The following is a 22,426-nucleotide window of genomic DNA, read 5'->3' on the forward strand; positions in this document are numbered from 1 at the left end:
ATGGACGCGCGCGGGGGCGGCGGGCGGCCCGGGGAGAGCCCGGGCGCGACCCCCGCGTCGGGGCCGCCGCCGCCGCCGCCGCCCGCGCCCCCCCAGCAGCAACCGCCACCGCCGCCGCCGCCCGCGCCCCCCCCGGGTCCCGGGCCTGCGCCCCCCCAGCAGCCGGGCCGGGCCGAGGCGGCGCCCCCGGAGGCGACGGACGAGAGCGGCCCGCGGGCCCGGCTCCGCAGCCGCGACAGCTCGTGCGGCCGCCCGGGCACCCCGGGCGCGGCGAGCACCGCCAAGGGCAGCCCGAACGGCGAGTGCGGGCGCGGCGAGCCGCAGTGCAGCCCCGCGGCACCCGAGGGCCCGGCGCGGGGGTCCAAGGTGTCGTTCTCGTGCCGCGGGGCGGGCGCGGGGCCGGGGCCGGCGGATGAGGCGGGCAGCGAGGAGGCGGGCCCCGCGGGGGAGCCGCGCGGCAGCCAGGCCAGCTTCATGCAGCGGCAGTTCGGCGCGCTCCTGCAGCCCGGCGTCAACAAGTTCTCGCTGCGGATGTTCGGCAGCCAGAAGGCCGTGGAGCGCGAGCAGGAGCGCGTCAAGTCGGCGGGGGCCTGGATCATCCACCCGTACAGCGACTTCAGGTGTGGCCCCGGCGGGCGCCGAGGGGGGCGCCGTCCTTGGAGCACCTCCGGGAGGGCGGGGCTGCGCGCCCCGTGGGTGACCTCGGGGCCCCTCGGTGACCTCGGGCGCGTCCGAGACCCGCCCCGTAATGGCCTGGGCGCGCGAGGCTCCGCCCTGGGGCAGGGGTGGGGGTGGGGGGGCTCTGGGAAGCGCGCGCAGGCTCCAGCGGTGACCCCTGAGCGCCCCCTCCCACGCGCCCTGACATCCCCATCCCTGCGGGATGGGCGCGCGTCATGAGCCGCAGGACCAGGGTCTGAGCGCGGAGGGGCGGAGAGGACGAATAGAGGGGAACGTGGGCGCAGGGGAGGCGGCAGAGCGGAAGGAAGGAGGAAGGAAGGGCGCCCGGGAAGGACGTGCCTGGGAGAGGCCGGCGGAGAAGGGGTTAAGCAAACGTGGCTCGCTCCCAAGGTCTCCACCTGCGCCCCACAGCTCAGGGAGGCGCGTTCCGGTCCGCGGGCCTGGGTATTGCGCGAGGAGAGGGCGCTGAGCGTGCTGGGGTCCCCAGGCTGTGTTCTCTGAGCCGCAGCAGCCGGAGCCACTGGGTGGCGTGCCCATGTGTCAGTGGGTGTGTAGACGTTGTATGTGTTCAGGCGGTTGATAGGTGCAAAGGCTCAGAGCAAGGCCCAGCGCAGGGTCACGGCTGAGTATGTTTGTGGTTCTTGTTCCTGGGTGCGCGCCCTGTAGCCTGCGAGCGTGAAGCGTGCATATCACTGCAGGCTATGTGTGTGATGGGGAGCATGTGACTGCAGGGGGCGTGGGCCGAGCGATCTAGGGGGCAGGCGGGTCCCTAGGGGCGGGCGCGCGCGCGGGCGCGCGCGCGCGTGTGTGTGAAGTTAAGTGGCCGTCAGGGAGGTGTGACTTGGCACGCAGAGGGTCTCCACGGGGCCGAATCCCAGGGCGGACGCGGCTTCAGCACCACGGACAGCAGCCCACAGCGCTCTCGGAACCGCGGGTTTCATCAAGCTCTGGGTCCTGCCGGGAGCCTGAGGCCCTCGCCCCCACCCGGGAACTTGCTCCGCACTTGCTCCCGGACGTCCGGAGCTGGGAAAGGGGGCTGTGGGATTCTCCCCCGTTCTGACCCTTCCGCAGCCCCAGTGCTTGACAGCTGAGGAAACTGAGGCTCCAGGGGCACACAAGTCAGGGACAGAGACTGGGATTCCACCTGCCCACTCTTCAGACCTTCCCTGGGGGGTGAAGACGCCCTTGACCAATGGCTTGAGTTCTGGGAGAAGCCACGGGTGGGGGGACCTGGGGTGTCCGAATGAGGTGCATCTGGATGGTCCTGACCTGCACAGGGGCTCCCCATTCCTTGCAGGTGGTCCAGGCTGGGAGAACTTGGGTCAGTGTTTCTGCTCACGTTCCAGCGACCTGGCCAGCTGGCTGGGAAGGGACATCAGGGACATGGGGGGGGGGGGAGGGCAGGGGAAGGTGCCTGCAGAAAGTAGCCATTGCCCTGGGTCTTCTCCAGCACGTCTGCCTGCAGCCAACCTCCCCTCCCCCCCACCACCACCTGCCCTCTGCCAGCGGTGGGGGACCCTGGGCTTCCTCTTGGCTGCAGAAGGGGCGGCTTACAGCCTGGGGGGAGGGGATGCCAGGGGGAGGAGCTGGGCTTCCCGGTGCTTGTGCCACTTGGAGCATGGTCACCTGTGAGGATCTGGGCAGGCCACGTGGTCTGGGCTGGGCAGATAAGCTGTAAAATAGGGTTGAGCAAGCAGGGGGATGGGGACTAGGGGAGACACTGTCAAATTGAAAACAGGATATTTCCAATCTGGGATGCAGTGGGGCCTCTACAGCCCCCCATGTCTTAGTGGAGGGCTGATTCAGTATGGACACAGACCCCAAGCTTCCTGAGGCTGCCTGGGCGGCCCAGGTGCCATGGCAGCGCCTTACTAATACTGATTCAGTCATGTCGGCTGTAAAGTGGGAAGGGCACAGAGAAGTTAAGTCACCTGCCCAAAGCTACACAATGAATCGGGGCAAACTGGGGGTTCGCACCTGGGCAGGCTGGTAGCCCAGCCTCTGGCCGCGTCCCATCCAGACCGGGAAGACACGGGAAGGAAAAGGCTTGCTGGAGACTGTTCGAGATATTGGGGTACCCGAAGGCGGGCTGCAGATCATTGCTATGCTTCTATGCGTGTGTGAGTTCTTGTAAGACTACTCACGGAGCAAAAGGCGGAGCGGCCTTTCTGGGTCCGCTTTTCCACACTTGCCCCCTTGAGATCTGACCCGACGGTGCCTGCGTCCACACACTGTGCAGGCTTTAAAGTGGAAAGAGATTCTGAGGTGCAGGCTGCCACGCCAGCCCCCACGCCTGCCCAAGACCAGGGTGTCTCCACTTCCCTGGGCTCTCGCCGTTGCTTGCCTGTGAAGCTCTTCCCGTGCGCACCGGCCCGGCCCCCACCCGGCACGGAGAACGGGACGACGGGCGTCCGCTGAACCGGAGCCGCCCTGGCACCGCCTCGTGCGCAAGCCGCCATACGCCTTCCAGGGCGTGGGGTGCTTGTGGAGGCCTCGAGGAGGGGGAGCTCTTGACACGTGGGAGTGGACAGAGGAAGGTGTCCGGGAGGGGAGAGCGTCCGGGGGAAAGGCCAGAAGGCAGCCGTCTGCAGAGGGCCCCGGGCTGCCTGCGGCTGGGCTCGCGTCCTCTCTGGGCCTCCCGCCTCGGTTTCCCCAAACGTGAGAGGTGGTGGTGTGAGCAGAGGGGGGTGTGTGACTTGCTATGCCATTCCGGCCCCTCCCCCTGCTTCCCTGGAACGACCAGCCTTGGCACACGCTGTCCCCTTCCGCACCCCTGCCCGCACCCCAGCTCTGACCCGTTGCCGCCTTGTCTCACGGACGCGCTGCCGACACACCCCGAAGCGGCCGTTTTCACTTCATGTTGCTGGCCTGCCTGCCCCTCAGCGCCTGCCGTGGGCCTGAGGGCCCGTGAGGTCCCCGTCACGTCTGGGGTCTCAGGTGTCCGCGAGCTCGCTGAGCTCGCACAGGCGCTCCGTGCTGCCCATCCCTGGGCTGCGATGGACCAGCCCAACCCCTTCTGAGGCTGTTTCTCCGCGCGGAAACCGGGCGTGTGGGAGGCACCAGGGCCAGGACGGAGAAGCCCGGGTGCCTGTTCCAGAGGGGCTTGCAGGGGGCAGGGGTGGGGGGAGAGGGGGAGCAGGCGGAGAAACAGGTCCAAGGGACAGAGGGAACAGTTTGGGCTTGGGAGGCTTGGTGTTCCTTCTGGGCACCCTGAGGTCCGTGCCCGAATGGGAACAGGTGTCAGAACAGGAGTGCGAGGCAGGGGGGCAGCCACGGGGCCGCTGTGGACGGCCACAGTCCCAGCCGGCACCTCACGGAGTCCCCTCCCCTCCAAAAACATGAGAAAATAAATACAGTTAATTCCTGTTCCTTTCACCTGGAGCAGCACTGGTTCTAGAGGGCAACAGGCCCCACGTGTGTGAAGCTCGTGGGGAACAGTGGGTGGGCAGGGGCACCCCGGCAAGGGTGGCCCCTGTGGGGCCCGGCTGGGACCGACGGAGACGATCATCACTCGTTCTGGGTTGTTTTCCCCCACCGCCTCCTCATGTGGTTGTCACTCTGGTACCTGAGGCAGCCCCGGGGCCCGGGGGCCCGGGCCGGTCTGGAAAGTTTGGGCGAGTGGCTTTCAGCTTGCTCCTGTCTGTAAGTGCCTGTGAGGTCTGATCTGAGTCTCTGCCGCTGCTGACTTTCCTGCAACGGTCCCCAGGTGTCTACCGCTGGGAGGCCCCGTGCGAGGGGAAGAGATGAGTCCGCCCCTTTCCTGCCCCTCAGAGGCATTTAGACAGAGCCGGGACCAGTGGACGCTGACCTGTGTCTGCGTCACGTCCTCTGGGGTCCCCGGGGGACCGGGCCGGTGGAGGGGCTGGTCTGAAGAACCGGGTGGGGCTGGAGGCCCCTGTGTCCTACCCCAGATGGCCTGGCGGATCCGGGGGAGATGAGTGTGGGAGCACTGTCTGCAAATCCCCGCATTAACTCACGGGAATAAATCCTGCATCATCCGGGGAGGGGGGGCGGGGGCAGGGGTGAGACAAGGGTTTCCCTGGCTCCAGACCCAGCACGGAGGCTCGTGGGGTGGGGACAGGGGACGGATCCACTTCCCCAGGTGAGGGTTGAGGCCCAGGGCCCACCTGGTGGAAGGAAGGAAGCTCCACGATCCACATGAAGGGTGAGAGGCCATCTGTGGCCGAGGTCGCCCTCCTCTCTCCAGCGGACTCCTGCCAGAATTTGGAATTTCTGGTCCCTGCTTTAAAAACCTCATGTCTCCAACCCCCCTGCCCCAGCATCATGGGGACTGGGCCTCCTCAGACCAGACCCTGCTTCACTTTTCCCCATCAGGAAGCCGGCCCCAAACCAGCCACTACAGGCCATTCCGTCTCCCTCCTGCCCCCTTCCTAGCCTCCCCGCTGCCGGCATGGGCCTCTCAAGGTACATTTGTCCGTCTTTCCCTCTCACTTACGGCCTCCCAAGGGCCTGCAGAACCCAGCTCCTGCCCTCAGCCATTTCCTTTCGTGCCTACTCTAGCACCAGGACGCCTGGCCAGCCTTGAGAGGGGAAACCCCAGTGCAGCCACAGGACCTTTGCACTTGCTGCCTCCTCTGCGTGGGGCACAGGGTCCCCTGAACTCTGTCAAGCAGCTACTTCTCCATTTTCTGCCCAAGTGCCATGCCCTCTGAGAAGCCCTCCCCGCCCACTCTGAAGCATCCCGCTCACTTATCTGTGGGTGTGGAATGTCTGTCTCCCCCACCCAGCCTGGGGCTCTGAGGGAGAGCTGGGTCCGTGTGGTCGCCGACCGTCCTCCCAGCCTGGCACACACCCTGCCCCCACAGCCTGCCCAGGCTCGGGCCCACCCAGGAATCCGCTGATCTTTCCGGGAGGTGTCTTCCTTACCTAATCCCTGACACTCGACTCGGATTTGAAACTCCATAAGGGAGGGCTCCTGCCCGCCCTGGCCCTAATCCCTTCAGATTTGCCTGATTTGTAATTCCTGGACTGCTTCCTGCCAGGTTCTTAGTGCTGGGATCCTGCGGTGGGGTGGGGGGTGGCGGGCTGCCTTGGTTCAACAGCCCTTATCTGGCCTGGAAGTCTCTGCACCCGGGTTCTGTCCCTCAGCACTCGCCGTTCAGGGTGGGGGCCCCAGCCGAAGTCCCGTGCCCCTGTGGGTGCACGCGGGCACATCTGGGACAGGGCTCCAGGACCTTCTCCCAGCGGCAGGGCACTGGAGCGGAGACGTCCTGGGCCTGGGGGCTGGGGGTCATGGCTGTCGAGCCCCGAGCCCCCTGGAAGGCCTTGCATCGTCCCAGTGTCCCTGGGGCTGAGCCTGTGTCACTCAGCCAACAAGGCCGCTGCCCTCCCGGGGCTGCGCTGGAGACAGAACCGAGGGATCCGGGTGTTCCCACAGAAGCAGGGGCCCCTCTGGGGCCTCGTTGTTATTTGTCAGGGAAGGTTTTTTCTTTTAATGTTTATTTATTTATTTTGAGAGAGAGAGACAGAGAGACCGTGCGAGCAGGGAGGCGCAGAGAGAGAACAAATCCCAAGCAGGCTCCAAGCTGTCAGCCCCATGTGGGGCTCGATCTGACAAACCGTGAGATCATGACCTGAGCCAAAATCAAGAGTCAGACGCTTAGGGGCGCTTGGGTGGCTCAGTCGGTTAAGCGTCTGACTTTGGCTCAGGTCATGATCTCGGGGTTCGTGGGTTCGGGCCCCACGTCAGGCTCTGTGCTGACAGCTCAGTCTGGAGCCTGCTTCGGATTCTGTGACTCCCTCTCTCTCTCTCTCTTCCCTTCCCCCTGCTCATGCTCTTTCTCTCTCAAAAAATAAATAAACATTAACAAATATATACATATATATATATATATATATATATATATATATATATATATAGTGGGATGCTTAACCGACTGAGCCATGTTAGGGAAGATTTTAAAATATGGGATTTAATTACGGTCATTGAAGGCCCTGGGTAGCTGAAAGCTGACCGTGAGCCAGGCCTCTGCTGGCTGCCTGGGGAGGCCCTTGTAGTCCCTGGGCTCCAGTCCTGCTGGGGTGGCCCAGTGAGGGAGGGCTGCCAGGATTGGGCAGATGAGGCACTGAGGCTCAGAGCAGAATGATTAGTCCCAGGCTGTGCGGCCCAGGAGGGAGGTCAGGGGAGGAGAAGGGGAGGGGCTTAGGGGGAGGACCGGGGTTCCTCTGTCCCCTGACCAGATCCTCTGCCCCAGTCCTTAGGTCCCCCTTGGTGGGTGTGTGCAGGGCCCTCTTCCTCCTCCTGTCCCTTTCCAGGGGACCAGGGGGCTGGTGAGGACAAGGGTCAGGGCCTCGGGCCCCTTTTGGGGCGTCCTGGTTGGAGCAGGTGGGGCACCCTAGTGATGGACCTGGGGATTGGGTCACTCTGCCCCAGAGCTGCTTCAGAGCCCCTGTCCAGTGCTCTGTCCTCTGTGGTCTGACTCCTCATTAGCCCAGGGGACACCATCCAACCTGGGAAGACAGCCTGGATAGAGCGACAGGCCCAGGGATCGCTCCCCCAGGGACCAGGGGCCGTGGACAGGGCTCCAGGCCTGCAGGAAGAAGGTTAGCCCTAACCCTAAACAGGCGGGCAGTAGACAGAGGACAGGTCCTGAGGGCACCAGGCCTGGATCTCGGTTCTTTGCCCCCACTCCCTGGCGGGGCCACCTCTCTGGTCTGTCAGTGGGGAAGTGTGATGCTCGCTCCTACCCGCATCCCAGGAACAAGGGAGAGAATGTCTGTGAAGAGTCACCTGTGAAGCCACCTTGCACTCTGGCCATTTAGATTGTTTCTAGACTCCCCCTGGTGGTTTCTGACCGCCCCCCACCCATGGTTTCTAGGTCCTCTGGCCTTCTCAGTTACTTTTTCCCTCTTGCTCTGCCCCAGGCGTGTGCCGGAAGTGGGGGAGGGGGCAGGGCAGGCCTCAGTTCAGAGAGGGTGAGGGGTGGGACTACAGTGGAAGCGCTGGGAGGGAGGGTGGGGGGCAGGGGCAGCAGGCAGGTGGGGCCCCTCATCCCGCGCCCCACACCTTGCCTAGATTCTGGCAAAGGAAGGTCCTGAATTTTTAGCAGCCATTCGATTTTGCCCTTAATACCCACCCCCAGGGCACTCAGTCCTTTTAGCTCTCAAGGCCTTCGGGTCTTTGTCCCCATCCCCAGGCCCTCCCATCACAGCCCAGCAGGGGCCTCACGACCACCACCGAGAGGAGGCTCCCGCTGCAGGTGCGGGTGGGACAGGCTCGTGGAGGGCCCTCACAGGCTGCCACTCCCCGGCCCCTTTCTCCCCGATGGAGAGAAGAGTGGGGGTCCCAGGGGCTGTGGGACTGGCGCACGGCCGCACCCACCAACAGCCCAGAGAACTGGGTGTCAGCCCGGGTCTGGCCGCTGCCACCGAGGTGTTAGACGTTGGGTGCCTTCCAGCCTTTGGCTCTCGAAGACTGAGCTACTGTGAACATCTTGGTACAAATTGCTTTTTAATTTTTCTCTCTTCCTCTTGGACAGTTTCCTTGGGATCACTTCCCCGAAGTGGAGGGCCTGGGCCAGCCGGCACACACGGGGCTAACCGCTGCTCCCCGCAGCGCTGCCCAGAAAGGAGCTCCCAAAACACAGAGCTCACTGTGGCCAAGCCAGTCTGCAGCCTTCGGCTTTTCTTCAAGTTTTTTTTTTTTTTTTTTTTTTTTAAGTTTGCTTATTTTGAGAGAACGAGCATAGGTATTTCAGCCAGGGAGGGGCAGAGAGAGAGGAGAGAGAATCTTAAGCAGGCTCCTCGCTGAGCATGGGGCCCAAAGCGGGGCCCAGTCCCAGGACCCCAAGACCATAACCTGAGCCGAAATCAAGAGTTGGATGCTCAACCGACCGAGCCACCCAGGCACCCCTGGGTCTTGTGGCTTTTCATTTATTTGTGCGAATTTGGGCGAACGCTGCGGCCCATGGACCCCTCCTCTGCCCCTCCAGCCGGCCAGCCAGCAGGAGAATCCAGGGAGCCGCAGCCTTTAGGGGCCTCTGGGGCCTGTCCCGCCCACAGGTGACAGAGCTTTCTCTAAGTGGATGTGGGGACCCCACCGTGACGGGGAGGGCACTGGGCCCACGGCAGGGCCCTGCACAAACCTGTCTGGGAGAGTGACGACCTGGAGAGAGCTCACAGGGCTGACGCGATCCAGGGGTGGGGGTCCCTCTCTGCAGTATTCAGTAAGAGCAATTTAAAATAAGCGACTTTGTTCAAAATTCGAGACTCTCCTTTACCTGGATCTAGACAGGATGTGTGGACCCAGACCCCAGATCTGGGGCACCCGCTCATCACGGAGACCCCCAACCCATAGCCTCAGAGTTCTTTTTTTCTTTTATGTAACATAAAATTTGGCATTTAGTCATTTAAAAGTATACAATTGAATGGCATTAAGTACATTCACAGTGTTGTGCAGCCATCACCACCATCCATATCCAGAACTTTCTCATCTTCCCTAAAACTCCCCAACCCCCACGAGCCCCCCTTCTGTCCGTGGATGAGCCTGTTCTGGACGTTTCACACACGCGGACTCACACCCCACGTGGTCTGTTGTGTCGGGTTCCCTCCCTGAGCGTCGCACGTTCAGAGTCCGTCCGCGGGCGGGGGGCGGGGGGACGCCTCGCTCCTGTTCGCGGCCGAGGGATGTGCGCGTGCGCGGGGCACACGGTCGTCGGTGGACGTGCGCGTGCGCGGTGGACACGCTCATCCGTGGATGTGCGCCTGCGTGGTGGATGCACCTGAGGGGCGCGCGCGTGAGCGGTGGCCACGTTGTGTGAATCTGCTCCCCCACCGAAGTTTCCACCTTTGGCTTTTGTGAAGCCTGTTCCTGGGAACACGCATGCGCAGTTATCCTTAGGTGCCTGTTTTCAGTTCATGGGGTTCACACCTAGGAGTGGAATTGATGGGTAAGACCATGATTCTATTTTTTTTTTTAAGTTTTGTTTTTATTTATTTATTTATTTATTTTTGAGACAGAGAGAGAGAGAGCATGAACGGGGGAGGGTCAGAGAGAGGGAGACACAGAATCTGAAACAGGCTCCAGGCTCTGAGCTGTCAGCACAGAGCCCGACGCGGGGCTCGAACTCACGGACCGCGAGATCATGACCTGAGCCGAAGTCGGAGCTTAACCGGCTGAGCCACCCAGGCGCCCCAATTCTATTTTTTTTTTTTAAGCTTATTTATTTATTTTGAGAGACAGAGCGAGAGCAGGGGTGAGGGGTGGGGCGGGGAACAGAGAGAGAGTCCCAGGCAGGCTCCTCGATGTTAGTGCAGACCCTGACTAGGGGCTCGGTCTCATGAGCCATAAGATCATGACCTGAGCCAAAAGCAAGAGTCAGACACTCAACCGACTGAGCCACCCAGGCGCCCCGCTACCGTCTGGACTTTTGAGGACCTAACAGAACAGTTTTTCCTTGGAGTCGTTTTGATTTGCATTTTCTCGATCGGTGCTGTGCTGGGCATCTGTCCACGTGGCCCTTCGGAATCTGTATGTCCTCATGCTTTGTTCAGAACACCAAGCCCAGCCACCAGCAGATGTCCCTTGAGTGGACAGGCCTTTCCCTGTACGAGCTTCCCAGGTGGAGTGTGGAATCGGCCTCAGGGACTTGAGAGTGGAATCCGCCAGTCAGCACTTTTTCAGGAGAATCTGTCACATGAAATGCCCTCTCTCAGCCTCTCCCAGCCACCCACCTCCAGCCTGGGGGGCCTAGGCCTCTTTCCCCCTGCCTCCCGCCCCCCAGGGTGCTGCCTGAGATGGAAGTTGGGCCAGGAACCCCTTCCGGTGCCTCACTTGATGCCCTGCTACTCAGGACAGTGTGTGCCCTGCATGCCCCGCCCCCATCCCGCACCCCAGACCCTGTCGTCCCCCACTGTGCCTGCCCCCCCTTGCATGCCCACCGCCCCTTCCTCCAAAGCCCCCTACTCCCTGCCACCCCAGCTCCTCCTTGCTCGTCTCCCCTTTTCTTTCTCATACGGAATAGTTTTTTGGACACTGACCCTGTGTCTTGCACATTGAACTTTTTTGGTCATGGGAAAGTTTTAACCAATTTGGGGGGCACCTCTTGGGCTCTGCCAGGTCTCCTGCCTTTTTTTTTTTTTTTTTTTATTAAAAAAATATTTATTTTTGAGAGAGAGAGCACGCAAGCAGGGGAGGGGCAGAGAGAGAGGGAGACACAGAATCCCAAGCAGGCTCCAGGCTCTGAGCTGTCAGCACACAAATTGATGGGGGGCCTGAACTCACCAACAGGGAGATGGTGACCTAAGCCCACGTGGGAAGCTCCACCAACTGAGCCACTCACGCGCCCCTCTCCAGTTTCTTTAAGGAGGGAAGGTCGAGGGCCGGCTAGAGGAACCCAGGCTGTGGGGCCCCGCGGGCAGTGGGGGTCATCAGGGGGTGGGAGGGCTTCCTGGAGTTGGGGGACACACTGTGATTCGAGGCCCAAGTCTTAGCTTGGAGGAGGCGAGATCCGGGCTGGCCCTCGAGCTGCGTGCCGCGTGGGCCAAGGCCTGGCGGCGTGACGGCCCCCGCTTCGCCCCCAGGTTCTACTGGGACTTCACCATGTTGCTCTTCATGGTGGGAAACCTCATCATCATACCTGTGGGCATCACCTTCTTCAAGGATGAGACCACCGCCCCGTGGATCGTGTTCAACGTGGTCTCGGACACGTTCTTCCTCATGGACCTGGTGCTGAACTTCCGCACGGGCATCGTGATCGAGGACAACACGGAGATCATCCTGGACCCTGAGAAGATCAAGAAGAAGTACCTGCGCACGTGGTTCGTGGTGGACTTCGTGTCTTCCATCCCCGTGGACTACATCTTCCTCATCGTGGAGAAGGGCATCGACTCCGAGGTCTACAAGACGGCGCGCGCGCTGCGCATCGTGCGCTTCACCAAGATCCTCAGCCTCCTGCGGCTGCTGCGGCTGTCGCGCCTCATCCGCTACATCCACCAGTGGGAGGAGGTGAGCGCGGGCCCGCGGGCAGGTGCTGCGGGCCGGGGAGGCTCGGGGAGGGGCTGCGAGGGGCAGGGTCATGGGGGCCGCAGGCCGGGCCCTCCACGCATTCGCGCCCCCCCCCCACTTCATTCTGCCCTGTAAAAGGGGGATCTCGCCCCCTGCCCCCACTGGCGGCAGCGAAAACAGGCCCAGAGGAGCGAGGTCACGCCCCCTCTGCCCCGAGTGAGCCGCTTCTGGACTGTCCTCCAGCCCGCTGCCGGCAATGTCGCCCCCAGTTTCTGGGGCCGCGGCGAGGCTCCGAGGGGGGGCAGCGGGTGGGGACGGGGTGGGAGGGGCCCCGGGCCACGCGCTCTCGTCAACACGGAGGGCAACCGGCTGGGGGCTGGGGTTAGAGCTTGCGGTGAGGCGGGGACGCCCGTCGCGGGTCTCAGGGGCTGGGGGTCCGGGCCCGCGGGCGTCTTCCTCCTACTGCGCTGGTGGGTGAGAGGCGGCGGGCGGGGGACCCTCACGCCGCGCCCCGCCCGCAGATCTTCCACATGACCTATGACCTGGCGAGCGCGGTGATGCGCATCTGCAACCTCATCAGCATGATGCTGCTGCTGTGTCACTGGGACGGCTGCCTGCAGTTCCTGGTGCCCATGCTGCAGGACTTCCCGCGGAACTGCTGGGTCTCCATCAACGGCATGGTGGTGAGCGCCCGGCCCACCGTGGCGAGCAGTCCCCGGACCCCGCCCACCCCAGTGCCGGCCTCGGGTGTGCACAGTCCCCGCCCACCCCAGTGCCCGCCTCGGGCGTGCACAGTCCCCGGAGCCCACACGGTGCCCGCCTCGGGTACATGCAGTCCCCAGAACCCGCTCCCCCCAGTGCCCGCCTCGGTGGCGTGCAGTTCCAGAACCCCCCCCCCCCCCCCCCCCCCCCCCCCCGCCCCGCAGTGACCGCCTGGGTGCTCTGGTGACTTTGAGACCTTCAGACCCCAACCGCTGAGAGGCGGCTTGTTGACCAGAGTGCCTAGGACAGCTTCTGGCACCACAGATAACGTCACCAACGTTTCCTCTGTGTCCACTGTTTACTTACATACACCATGTCCAAGAGGGCTTGTGGTACCCTAACCCTGAAGCAGGGAAGCAGTATCTTGGGCCGGAAGAGGTAAGAACCCACCGAGGGAGGGCGCAGGCACCTGTGAGGATTCCCGGCTGAGACGCTGACCCCTAACAAGGGCGAGTCTCGGGGCCAGACGTGGGCCCAGATGGCAGGATGGGCGGGTGGGGCCCCTGAGGTCAAGGGACTCCCTGGGGTGGCGACCGCAGGCCCACCTGCCCCTCGTGGCTTTGCAGAACCACTCGTGGAGCGAGCTCTACTCCTTCGCGCTCTTCAAGGCCATGAGCCACATGCTGTGCATCGGGTACGGGCGGCAGGCCCCCGAGAGCATGACCGACATCTGGCTGACCATGCTGAGCATGATCGTGGGCGCCACGTGCTACGCCATGTTCATCGGCCACGCCACCGCCCTCATCCAGTCGCTGGACTCCTCTCGGCGCCAGTACCAGGAGAAGGTCTGAGGGCGGGCAGAGTCTGGAGGTCTGGGGGGCCCACCCTGCTGTCCCCCAGCTCCCTGTGTTGTGCCTAGGACAGGGGCCAGCAGGGAATGTGGGGGCCGAGGACCCTAGAGGGGTCCGTGGCTGCGATGAGGAGGCGTTAGAAGGTCCCCAGGACAGTGAGGAAGCTCGGGGCCCTTTAGGAGGAGGGCAGTCGGGAGCCTGGGTGGGAGACATGGTGGGAAGGGTTGAGGGGGACACAAGCTGAAGATAGGGTGGGAGCTGCGGTGGGAGGTCCCAACGGAGCAAGGCCAGTCCATGGCGCATCAGGGAGCCCCTGGGGGCTGCCTAGGGGGCGGGGCTCACCCCAGGGGTCTCTGGGCCAGCGTGGGCGAGGCCAGAGCAGGGAAGCACAGAGAGGAGTCCAGGAATCCCGGGGTCGCTTGAGGACGTGCTGGGTGACTGAACCCACGGAGGAGGCCCCTGGGGGAGCAAAAGGATGTCTGGCCCCTCGGACCTGGCCTCTGGGCGGGGGCAGCCCCCCTCTGGGGGGGTGGCGCCAGGGCCCCCGGAGGGGGGCAGGCGGGGCCAAGGGGAGTGGGCAGAGGCCCCGTGTGCTGGCCCTTTCTCGAGTTCTGCCTCGAGCTCCGCCCTGCCTCAGTGTCCCCCTTCAATGCCGAGCTGTGCTCGGCTCTCCGGGACACAGCCCCGTCCGTCCTGCACTGCTGCCTAGTGGCCGGTCCTGGCTGGGCAGCTGCGAGCGCCCCCCCCAGCCCCACAGCAGCGCCGGCTGGGTCGCCCGGGTCAGCTGGGCCTGGTGCCAGGCGCCCCGGCTGTCCGGAAGCCACGGGTCTCACACCCAAACATGAGCTGGTGCTGCCACCCGCCTGGCATCACGGGTTCCGCTGAGCTCAGGGCAGCTGGGGCACCCTGGGAGCACCATCCTGGGGACGGCAGGGCCTGGCACCCGTCTAGTGCCCACAGCCCCGCCCTGCTCAGGAGGGGCTGAGCCGGTGGTTTCTGGAAAGCTCTCTGGGGAGGGGAGGCAGGGCCACTGACCGATGCGGGAGCCTCTGGGATGGGCTCCGGCATCCTGGGGGACCTGGGGAGTCTGGCCCAGCCCACTGTGAGGGCCTAGAGCCAAGCTGTCCCCCCACTTCTCGGCGGGGGGGTTCCCAGATCAAATCCAGGACACAAAGAGTAACTTACCTTCGTATAAGCACGTGCCAAATATTGCACGGGTACCGTTAAATGTTTTTGCTGTTTATTCGAAACTCAGATTTAACTGGGCACCTCGTGTTGCCGTTGTTGAAGCTGGCAGGCGTGTCTGGGCTGCAGCAGGGGCCCCCGGAGGTGGCAGCCGCTGACCCGGGTCCCCCCTCCCCCCGCTTACACAGTACAAGCAGGTGGAGCAGTACATGTCCTTCCACAAGCTGCCCGCCGACTTCCGCCAGAAGATCCATGACTACTACGAGCACCGCTACCAGGGCAAGATGTTTGACGAGGACAGCATCCTGGGAGAGCTCAACGGGCCTCTGCGGGAGGTGAGGCGGGGCCACGGGGCTGTCCCTGCTGCCAGGCCCTCCTTCCTGGGGTTGAGGGGGGGGGGGGGGCTGGCCCAGCTGCAGCTAGATGTGTCCTCAGGCTCTGACCCTCAGCAGGTGCCCCTCTGTGAGTCTCCACGTGCTGCACCCCCACGATGCCCCTCAGCGCCCCAGACCCCGCTTCTGCAGAAGTCCTGGGTCCCCCACAGCCACTGCCCGATTCCCCTTACCCCGTCTGGGGTCCGAGCTGGACAGAGGGGAGGCGGCCTGGAGCTGGCGAGCCCAGGGCGGTGGTCGGGCTTTGCTAAGCACAGGAGCCCTGCCGAGCACCAGCTTTGGGCGCCGGCTCTGCCGGGACAGCCTGTGTGACCTCTGGCGAAGTTCTGGGGCAGCTGTAATCAGTTCCCGCCAGCTGGGCGGCTTCACACCCCAGAGATGTGTTCTTTCACATTCTGGAGCCTAGAAATCCGAGATCCAGGTGTGGCGGGGCCACGCCCTCTCCAGAGGCTCCGGGAGGGGGTCCTTCCTGCCTCTCCCGGCTCCTGGTGGGAGTCCTCGGTGTCCCTCGGCTTGTGGACACCTCTCCCCGATCTCTGCCTCTGCCGTTACATGGCCTCCTTCCCTGTGTCCCCCCTCCTCTCTCTCTCTTTTTTTGAATGTTTATTTATTTATCTATTTATTTTTGAAAAATTTTTTTAACGTTTATTTATTTTTTGAGACAGAGAGAGACAAAGCATGAACGGGGGAGGGTCAGAGAGAGGAAGACACAGAATCTGAAACAGGCTCCAGGCTCCGAGCTGTCAGCACGGAGCCCGACGCAGGGCTCGAACCCACGGACCGCGAGATCATGACCTGAGCAGAAGTCGGCCGCTCAACCGACTGAGCCACCCAGGCGCCCCTAATGTTTATTTTTGAGAGAGAGTGTGAGCAGGGGCGGGGCAGAGAGGGGGACAGAGGATCTGAAGCGGGCTCTGCGCTGACAGCAAGAGAGCCCATGTGGGGCTCGAACCCACAAACCATGAGATCAAGAGTCGCATGCTCTACCCACTGAGCCAGCCAGGCGCCCCACAACGCAGTAGCTCTTAGTGTATTTAGAATCGTGCGGCATTACCCCCGTCTAACCCACAGCACCCTTGAACCCCAGGACACCGCTGGCGGCTAGTTGTCGCCCCCCAGCTCCTGGCAAGCCGTGTTCGATCACTATTTGCTCACACGGTTCCAAGGTCACATTTACAGGAACACGTATGTCCAGACAATCTCTGGCTCCTGTCCTGACTTCCTCCTGCCACATCTCCCATTTCCTTCTTCGATGCAAAACCAAGGCGTGGCCACCGCTCTCAGCTGCCTTCACTGGACCCTTCCAGCTGTGGGGGCCTCCAGGCACCGAGGCCCCAGGGTCCGCCCTCCTCTTTCCCCTGAGCTTCTGGCATGCACCTCTGGAGTTCTGCTCATGTATTGGGGACGGGGCTGAGGGGTGAGGGGAGGGTCCAGTCCCTCTGGGCAGCCAGCAGCGCTGTGAGGCACCCAGCCCCAAATGCACACGTGAGAGGGGCGTCTGGGCTCTTTATGTGATGAAAGGATGTTTTGTGTTTCTCCTTCTGTGAACCGGCCATAGGTTGTGTTTGTATTTCTACAGAATTTTTTTAATCCTTTTGTCATCTTACAAATCCTTTATGTGTGGAGGACTTCATGTGATGCAAATCTGCACCCCAATGGCTTTTAACTTTGCTTATTGAGTGTGTGTGCGTCTGTGTGAGTGTTTTGCCACGCGGGATTTTCATGCTCTATGAGTGCTTGCTGTACACAGCAGGTGTTAAATGTGTGCCTGCTGCACAGAGTGGGTGTGCAGTGGTCAGTGTCTATCTTCTGTACACAGCAGGCGCTCTGTGTGCTTCCTCCTGACACTAGGTACTCAGTACCTAATCGCTGCACAGAGTAGGTGTTGAATACCTACTCTCTGTATACAGTAGGTGCACAGTACATGCTTGCTGTGCCACCCAACTGTGGGGGTTCACCCACACTTCCTTATAGCACTTGTGTCGTTTTGCTTGTTGGGCTCATCCTGGACTATCCTGTGGGGACGGGATGCGGGTTCACCTTCTGCTCTCGGGCTGAGACGTCTGGTTTGGCCTCGGAAGTTGGGGGGCAACCCTCAACTCGCTGCGTCGTGCTTGGGCACGTTTCCGGCCTCCCGGTGTATCCCGCCGGCCCGCCTGCTCTGTGTGCCAAGCCCACATGGAGTCTGGAGGCCGCACAGCGTGTTTCAGTGTGTTGGGGGGTCAGTCGCCCCTTCTGCTCTTCGGCACGAGCAGGCTTCCCTGAGATTTTTGCTCATTTGTTCTGAACGGCCTTGCGTAGCTTCAGTAATTAACAAGCAAACCTGACGGTGTTTTCTTTGGGAGCACGTTACATGTGTGAATGAATAGGGAGAACGGTCGTCTTTCGTCCTCCTGACGGTGATGAGCTCTGCCTAATGACTGTGTTCAGCCTCCCACCGTGCCTTTCGGGGGTCTCTCCAAGTTCCCCTCATACAGGTCTGGACATTTCTTAACCTCGTGCCGTGCTGTTTTACTTTGCTCCCTGTGCTGGTGTAAACGGTGTCTTCCCATGTGCTGTGTCTTCTTCCGAGTGGTTTTTGTTTGTATACGTAAAAGCTGTTGAGTTTACTTTTAAGGTTAAGCTTCCCTTTTTATTGAAATGTATCTTACAGAAAAAGTGCCCACGTCGCGAGGGCACGCTGGACGGATGAGAGCGAGACCCTCGTGTACCCACTGCTTGGATTGAATGTGGAACATTTCTACCCCTCTCAGAGGTTCCTTGCCAGGGGTGACCATCACCCTGGTCTCTGCCACCACTGATTCATTTTACAGCTCTTGGGTTTTTATGTTGATTTTTCTAATCGCTTGCTATTTTGACTCTTAATGTTGTAGTTGTACATGGGGTCTTTTGGATCTTCCAGGTCCGTCATATTAAAGGAGATAGTAAAGAGATTTAGTGTCACTGTTTCTTTCCCAGTTCTCATGTCTCCGATTGCCTTTTTCTTGTCTAATTGCACAGGCCAGCATTGCTAATACAATGTTAAATGTTAAATGGCAGGGTATCACTGCACATTTTTTTCTTGCTCTTGCCCCTGGCGGCAAAACCCTTCAACGTCTGCCCTGTAAGTAAGACGCCGGCTTTCAGCCCGAGTATTTGAAACTCCTTCCATGGGGCGCCTGGGTGGCTCAGTCGGTTAAGCGTCCAACTTCAACTCAGGTCACGATCTCGCGGTCCGTGGGTTCGAGCCCCGTGTCGGGCTCTGGGCTGATGGCTCAGAGCCTGGAGCCTGCTTCGGATTCTGTGTCTCCCTCTCTCTCTCTGCCCCTCCCCCGTTCATGCTCTGGCTCTCTCTGTCGCAGAAATAAATAAACGTTAAAAAAAAATTAAAACTCCTTTCATAGATGAAGAAACTGCGGGTCTGCAGGAGAGGCAGCCCCTGAGGGAGGGCGAGACGGGAACAAAAACCTGCGCCCCGTGTCACCCCGTTTCCTGCCCCTACAGGAGATCGTCAACTTCAACTGCCGGAAGCTGGTGGCCTCAATGCCACTGTTTGCCAACGCCGACCCCAACTTTGTCACGGCCATGCTGACCAAACTCAAATTCGAGGTCTTCCAGCCCGGGGACTACATCATCCGAGAAGGCACCATCGGCAAGAAGATGTACTTCATCCAGCACGGTGTGGTCAGCGTGCTCACCAAGGGCAACAAGGAGATGAAGCTCTCCGATGGCTCCTATTTTGGGGGTGAGCAGGGGACCAGGGGCTGGTGAGAGCTGGACCCCCTTCCTGGGGGTGGGGCAGGCGGGGAGCCTGCAGGGGTGATGCCGTGGGCGTCAGGAAGGACCTGCGGAAGGGCCCTACTAGCAGAGGGGAGGAGGCGGGACTGAGCCCGGCGGCTGTGCGACCCGGGGGCGGGGGGGGGGGGGGGGGGGGGGGCGGCTGGATGGGGGCCGGCAGGTGTGGCCCGGAAGCTGAGGTCGTCTCCCTCCGCCGCGCGCGCGCGCAGAGATCTGCCTGCTGACGCGGGGCCGGCGCACGGCCAGCGTGCGCGCCGACACCTACTGCCGCCTCTACTCGCTGAGCGTGGACCACTTCAACGAGGTGCTGGAGGAGTACCCCATGATGCGGCGGGCCTTTGAGACTGTCGCCATCGACCGCCTGGACCGCATCGGTGAGGGGGCTGCTCGGGGCGGGGCGGCGGGGCGTCCGGCCGAGATAAGGTGGTGTGTCTCAGCTGACCGCAAGTCCCCTTGTAGTCCCCAGACCAGACTCTCTGACCTGCTTTGTCCCTTGGCCAAACATAGTCCTGGTTCCCCAGGAAAGAGCAAGTGCAGAGTGTTTCCAGTTGTGCAGAACTTCTGCTCACTTGGCAGAGATTTGTGTGGCACCTGCGGCGTGCCAGGAGGTGTGGACGCTGGACCAAGAGGCTGGCTCGGAGGCCACCCTCGGGCTTATGTCACAGAGGAGGGGGTGGGGGTGGCAGGGCTTCTGCGCGATGCTGAGTAGAGGCCAGGCTGAGTAGCTGTTGCCAGGTAGAAAGGGACAAAGTACGTTCTAGGAGTGAACACAGCATGCGCAAAGAAAGGCCTGGGAGGGGGGAAGGAGGCCCGGAGCCCAGGGAGCTGGAGAAGCTGGGAGGTCGAGGAGGCAGGCAGGGACCAGGTACACGGGACCTACTGGGCTGCGGATGGGAGTTTGGACTGGGAGCAGTAGGGAGCCATGGATGATTCCGGGCAGGGGAGGGTAGCATACAGGAGAGAGACGGCGGCCTGGCCTCGGGTGTAGGGAGAGCCAGAGGGTAACCTCGGCGACGGTCAGGAGGTGGGGCCCTCAGCACTTGCTGCTGACTAGACACGCGAGTCAGAGAGGTGGTGGCCCCCGGTGCTATTTTTGGAAGTGAAGACAAGTGGGAAAGGACTGGTGGAATGCAGCGGCGTTAGAGGAAAGACTTCCGCATCCAGAAAGCATTCAATTCGTGTTTGCATACAACAGGCACTCACCAACGTGCTCTATACATAGGTGCTCAGCATACCCGTGAGTGGCAGGCGCTTAGAGGGCTTTGCGATACACAGTAGGCTCTCGACATACGCTTGCTCCATATGGTGCGCACTTAGCACCCGGGCTGCGTGCAGGCGAGTGTTCTAGGTGTGTTGCTGTATACTGCAGGTACTCAATACACGCATCCCTGTACGTAGGAGGTACATTGCATGCTCGCTACGGTGTCTCATACCTGCTTTGTGTACACAGCAGGCACTTTAAGTGCTTGCTGTACACTGTGGGTGTGCAATACGTGTCTCCTGTATGCAAGAAGTGCCCCGGGCATACTGGAGGTATACAGCAGGTGTCTCATGCCTGCTTTGCCTATGCAGTAGGTGCCCTAATGTGCTTGCTACACACAAGTACTTGATTCATACTGTATACAGTAGGTACTCCATACCTGCCTGTTACATACAGCAGCAGGCCATGCGTGCTTATTGTACACAGTAGGTGCTCCGTTTTGCTGGCTACACTACACACAGAAGACACTTGGTACCTATTTGCTGTAGGCAGGAGGGGCTCCATGCACGCTTGCTGTGTAGAGAGTGCTTACTTGTACCCAACGGTTTCTTGACGAGCGTGTGCCAGCTATATGTCGTAGGTGTCCGACACCTGCCCGCTGCTCTACGCTGCACGCTCTCCGTGCGCTTGCTCTATACAGCAGGTGCTCCGTACATGCTTGTGCACAGCGGGCGCTCAGATTCTGGCCTAAGATGTGCAAAAGGTGCTCGGTGCGTGTCAGCTACAGCAGGTAGGTAGGTACGAGCGGGGGCGTGGTGCACACTGGCCGTGCCGAGTAGGCGCTGACAGCCTGACGCAGTGCACGCAACGGTGTGCGCCCTGGATGGACAGAACAGGTGCCCAGTACCTGCGGACCCACTGCGGGAGGCGCGCCGCGGATGCACACGCCCCAGGGCTGCAGCCCGCTGACGCCCCTGCCCTGCCCCCAGGCAAGAAGAACTCCATCCTGCTGCACAAGGTACAGCACGATCTCAACTCGGGCGTGTTCAACAACCAGGAGAACGCCATCATCCAGGAGATCGTCAAATACGACCGCGAGATGGTGCAGCAGGCAGAGCTGGGCCAGCGCGTGGGCCTCTTCCCGCCGCCGCCGCCGCCGCAGGTCACCTCGGCCATCGCCACGCTGCAGCAGGCCGTGGCCATGAGCTTCTGCCCGCAGGTGGCGCGCCCGCTCGTGGGGCCGCTGGCCCTTGGCTCGCCACGCCTCGTGCGCCGCCCGCCCCCGGGGCCCGGGCCCGCGCCCGCGCCCTCCGCCGCCGCCGCCGCCGCCTCGCCGGGACCCGCGCCCGCCGCCAGTCCCCCGGGCGCGCCCGCCAGCCCCCGGGCGCCTCGGACCTCGCCCTACGGCGGCGCGCCCGGCTCCCCCGCCGCACCCCGCGCCGGACCCGCGCTGCCCGCGCGCCGCCTGAGCCGCGCCTCGCGCCCGCTGTCGGCCTCGCAGCCGTCGCTGCCCCACGGCGCGCCCGGCCCGGGCCCCGCGGCCTCCGCGCGTCCGGCCAGCAGCTCCACGCCGCGCTTGGGGCCGGCGCCCGCCACCCGAGCCGCCGCGCCCAGCCCGGACCGCAGGGACTCGGCCTCGCCCGGCGCCGCCGGCGGCCTCGACCCCCTGGACTCCGCGCGCTCGCGCCTCTCGTCCAACTTGTGACCTTCGCCGCGCCGCCCCGCGGGCCCAGGCGGGCCGGGGGCGGGGCCGTCATCCACACCAAAGCCATGCCATCGCGCGCTGCCCCCGGCCGTCGTCGGCCGCCCGCCCCAGAAGCCATAGAGGAGTCCTAGGTAGTTGTAGTCGGACGGGCGGGCCGGGGCGGCGCGGCAGCCCCCTCCGAGCCCCCGCCGTGCCCTTCATCGCCCTGCGCCCACCCACATCGTCCTTGCCCCCGGCGGCGGCCTCGCCTGAGTGCGTGCGAGGGGGCCCCCCTTCACCTCGGTGCCTCAGTTCCCCCAACTGTGAAGCGGGGACGGGGACGGCCCCGTGGCCGAAAGGAGATGGCTGTGGAGTCCTGCCCGCCCCCACCCTCGTAGGTGGCCCGTCCGATGAGGATTCTGTTTTTTAAGTGCAATACTTGGCCCGCCGGCTTCCCGCTGCCCCCATCGCGCTCACGCAATAACCGGCCCGGCCCCCCCCACCCCACCCTCTCCCCGACCCCGTCCGCGCGCCGCCCGCGGTGACCTCCCCCCGGAGCGGGCACACCCCGCCCCCTCCGGCGCCCAGGGGCGGGCAGTCCTGGCTGCGCCCGGGCGCGGGGGTCGGAGGTGAGGCCGGGCCGCCGCGATGAATGTACCGACGGGCCGAGGCAGCAGCGCCCCCGCCGCGCCCCACGCCCCTGACCCCCACACCCCCATTCCGCGCAATAAACGACAGCATTGGCGTCCAGCCTGCCGGCCTCTGACTGCTTGGTGCCGGGGCGCAGCTGCTCGGGTGCCCCGAGACCGGCGGGAGACGCTCGACCCCATGGGTGGCAACAGCTTTATTTACACTATGGTACAGGGCGGGCGGCGGGGCAGCGTCAGCTGAAGAAGTAAGTGGAGTGCTTCACCTGCTTCAGGTCGAAGGCCCCTGTGGAGCAGAGGGCCCGGCGGAGACCTTGCGGCGGGGCCCTGGGCGACCCCTCCC

At 62.7% G+C, this 22,426-nt stretch overlaps 2 protein-coding genes across 3 annotated transcripts in view; one reads left to right on the forward strand and one right to left on the reverse strand.

The window, feature by feature from the left end:
- HCN2 (hyperpolarization activated cyclic nucleotide gated potassium and sodium channel 2) lies at positions 1 to 22,176 on the forward strand. Its single transcript, XM_042927708.1, has 8 exons — positions 1 to 620; positions 11,221 to 11,644; positions 12,166 to 12,327; positions 12,973 to 13,191; positions 14,571 to 14,717; positions 18,258 to 18,498; positions 18,761 to 18,925; positions 20,742 to 22,176. The coding sequence occupies exons 1-8, from the start codon at positions 1 to 3 to the stop codon at positions 21,455 to 21,457; spliced, it is 2,694 nt and encodes an 897-aa protein (XP_042783642.1). The 3' UTR covers positions 21,458 to 22,176.
- The window catches only part of POLRMT (RNA polymerase mitochondrial), a 16,121-nt gene continuing 15,870 nt past the window's right edge, over positions 22,176 to 22,426 (reverse strand). For both annotated transcript variants that reach the window (XM_042927707.1, XM_042927706.1), the window contains one exon: positions 22,176 to 22,369. In XM_042927707.1, the coding sequence (XP_042783641.1) occupies positions 22,320 to 22,369 (50 nt within the window). In that variant the 3' untranslated portion in view covers positions 22,176 to 22,319. The remainder of the gene's footprint in view (positions 22,370 to 22,426) is intronic.

The sequence above is a fragment of the Panthera leo genome, chromosome A2 (assembly GCF_018350215.1).
Source record: "Panthera leo isolate Ple1 chromosome A2, P.leo_Ple1_pat1.1, whole genome shotgun sequence".
NCBI classification, from domain to species: domain Eukaryota; kingdom Metazoa; phylum Chordata; class Mammalia; order Carnivora; family Felidae; genus Panthera; species Panthera leo.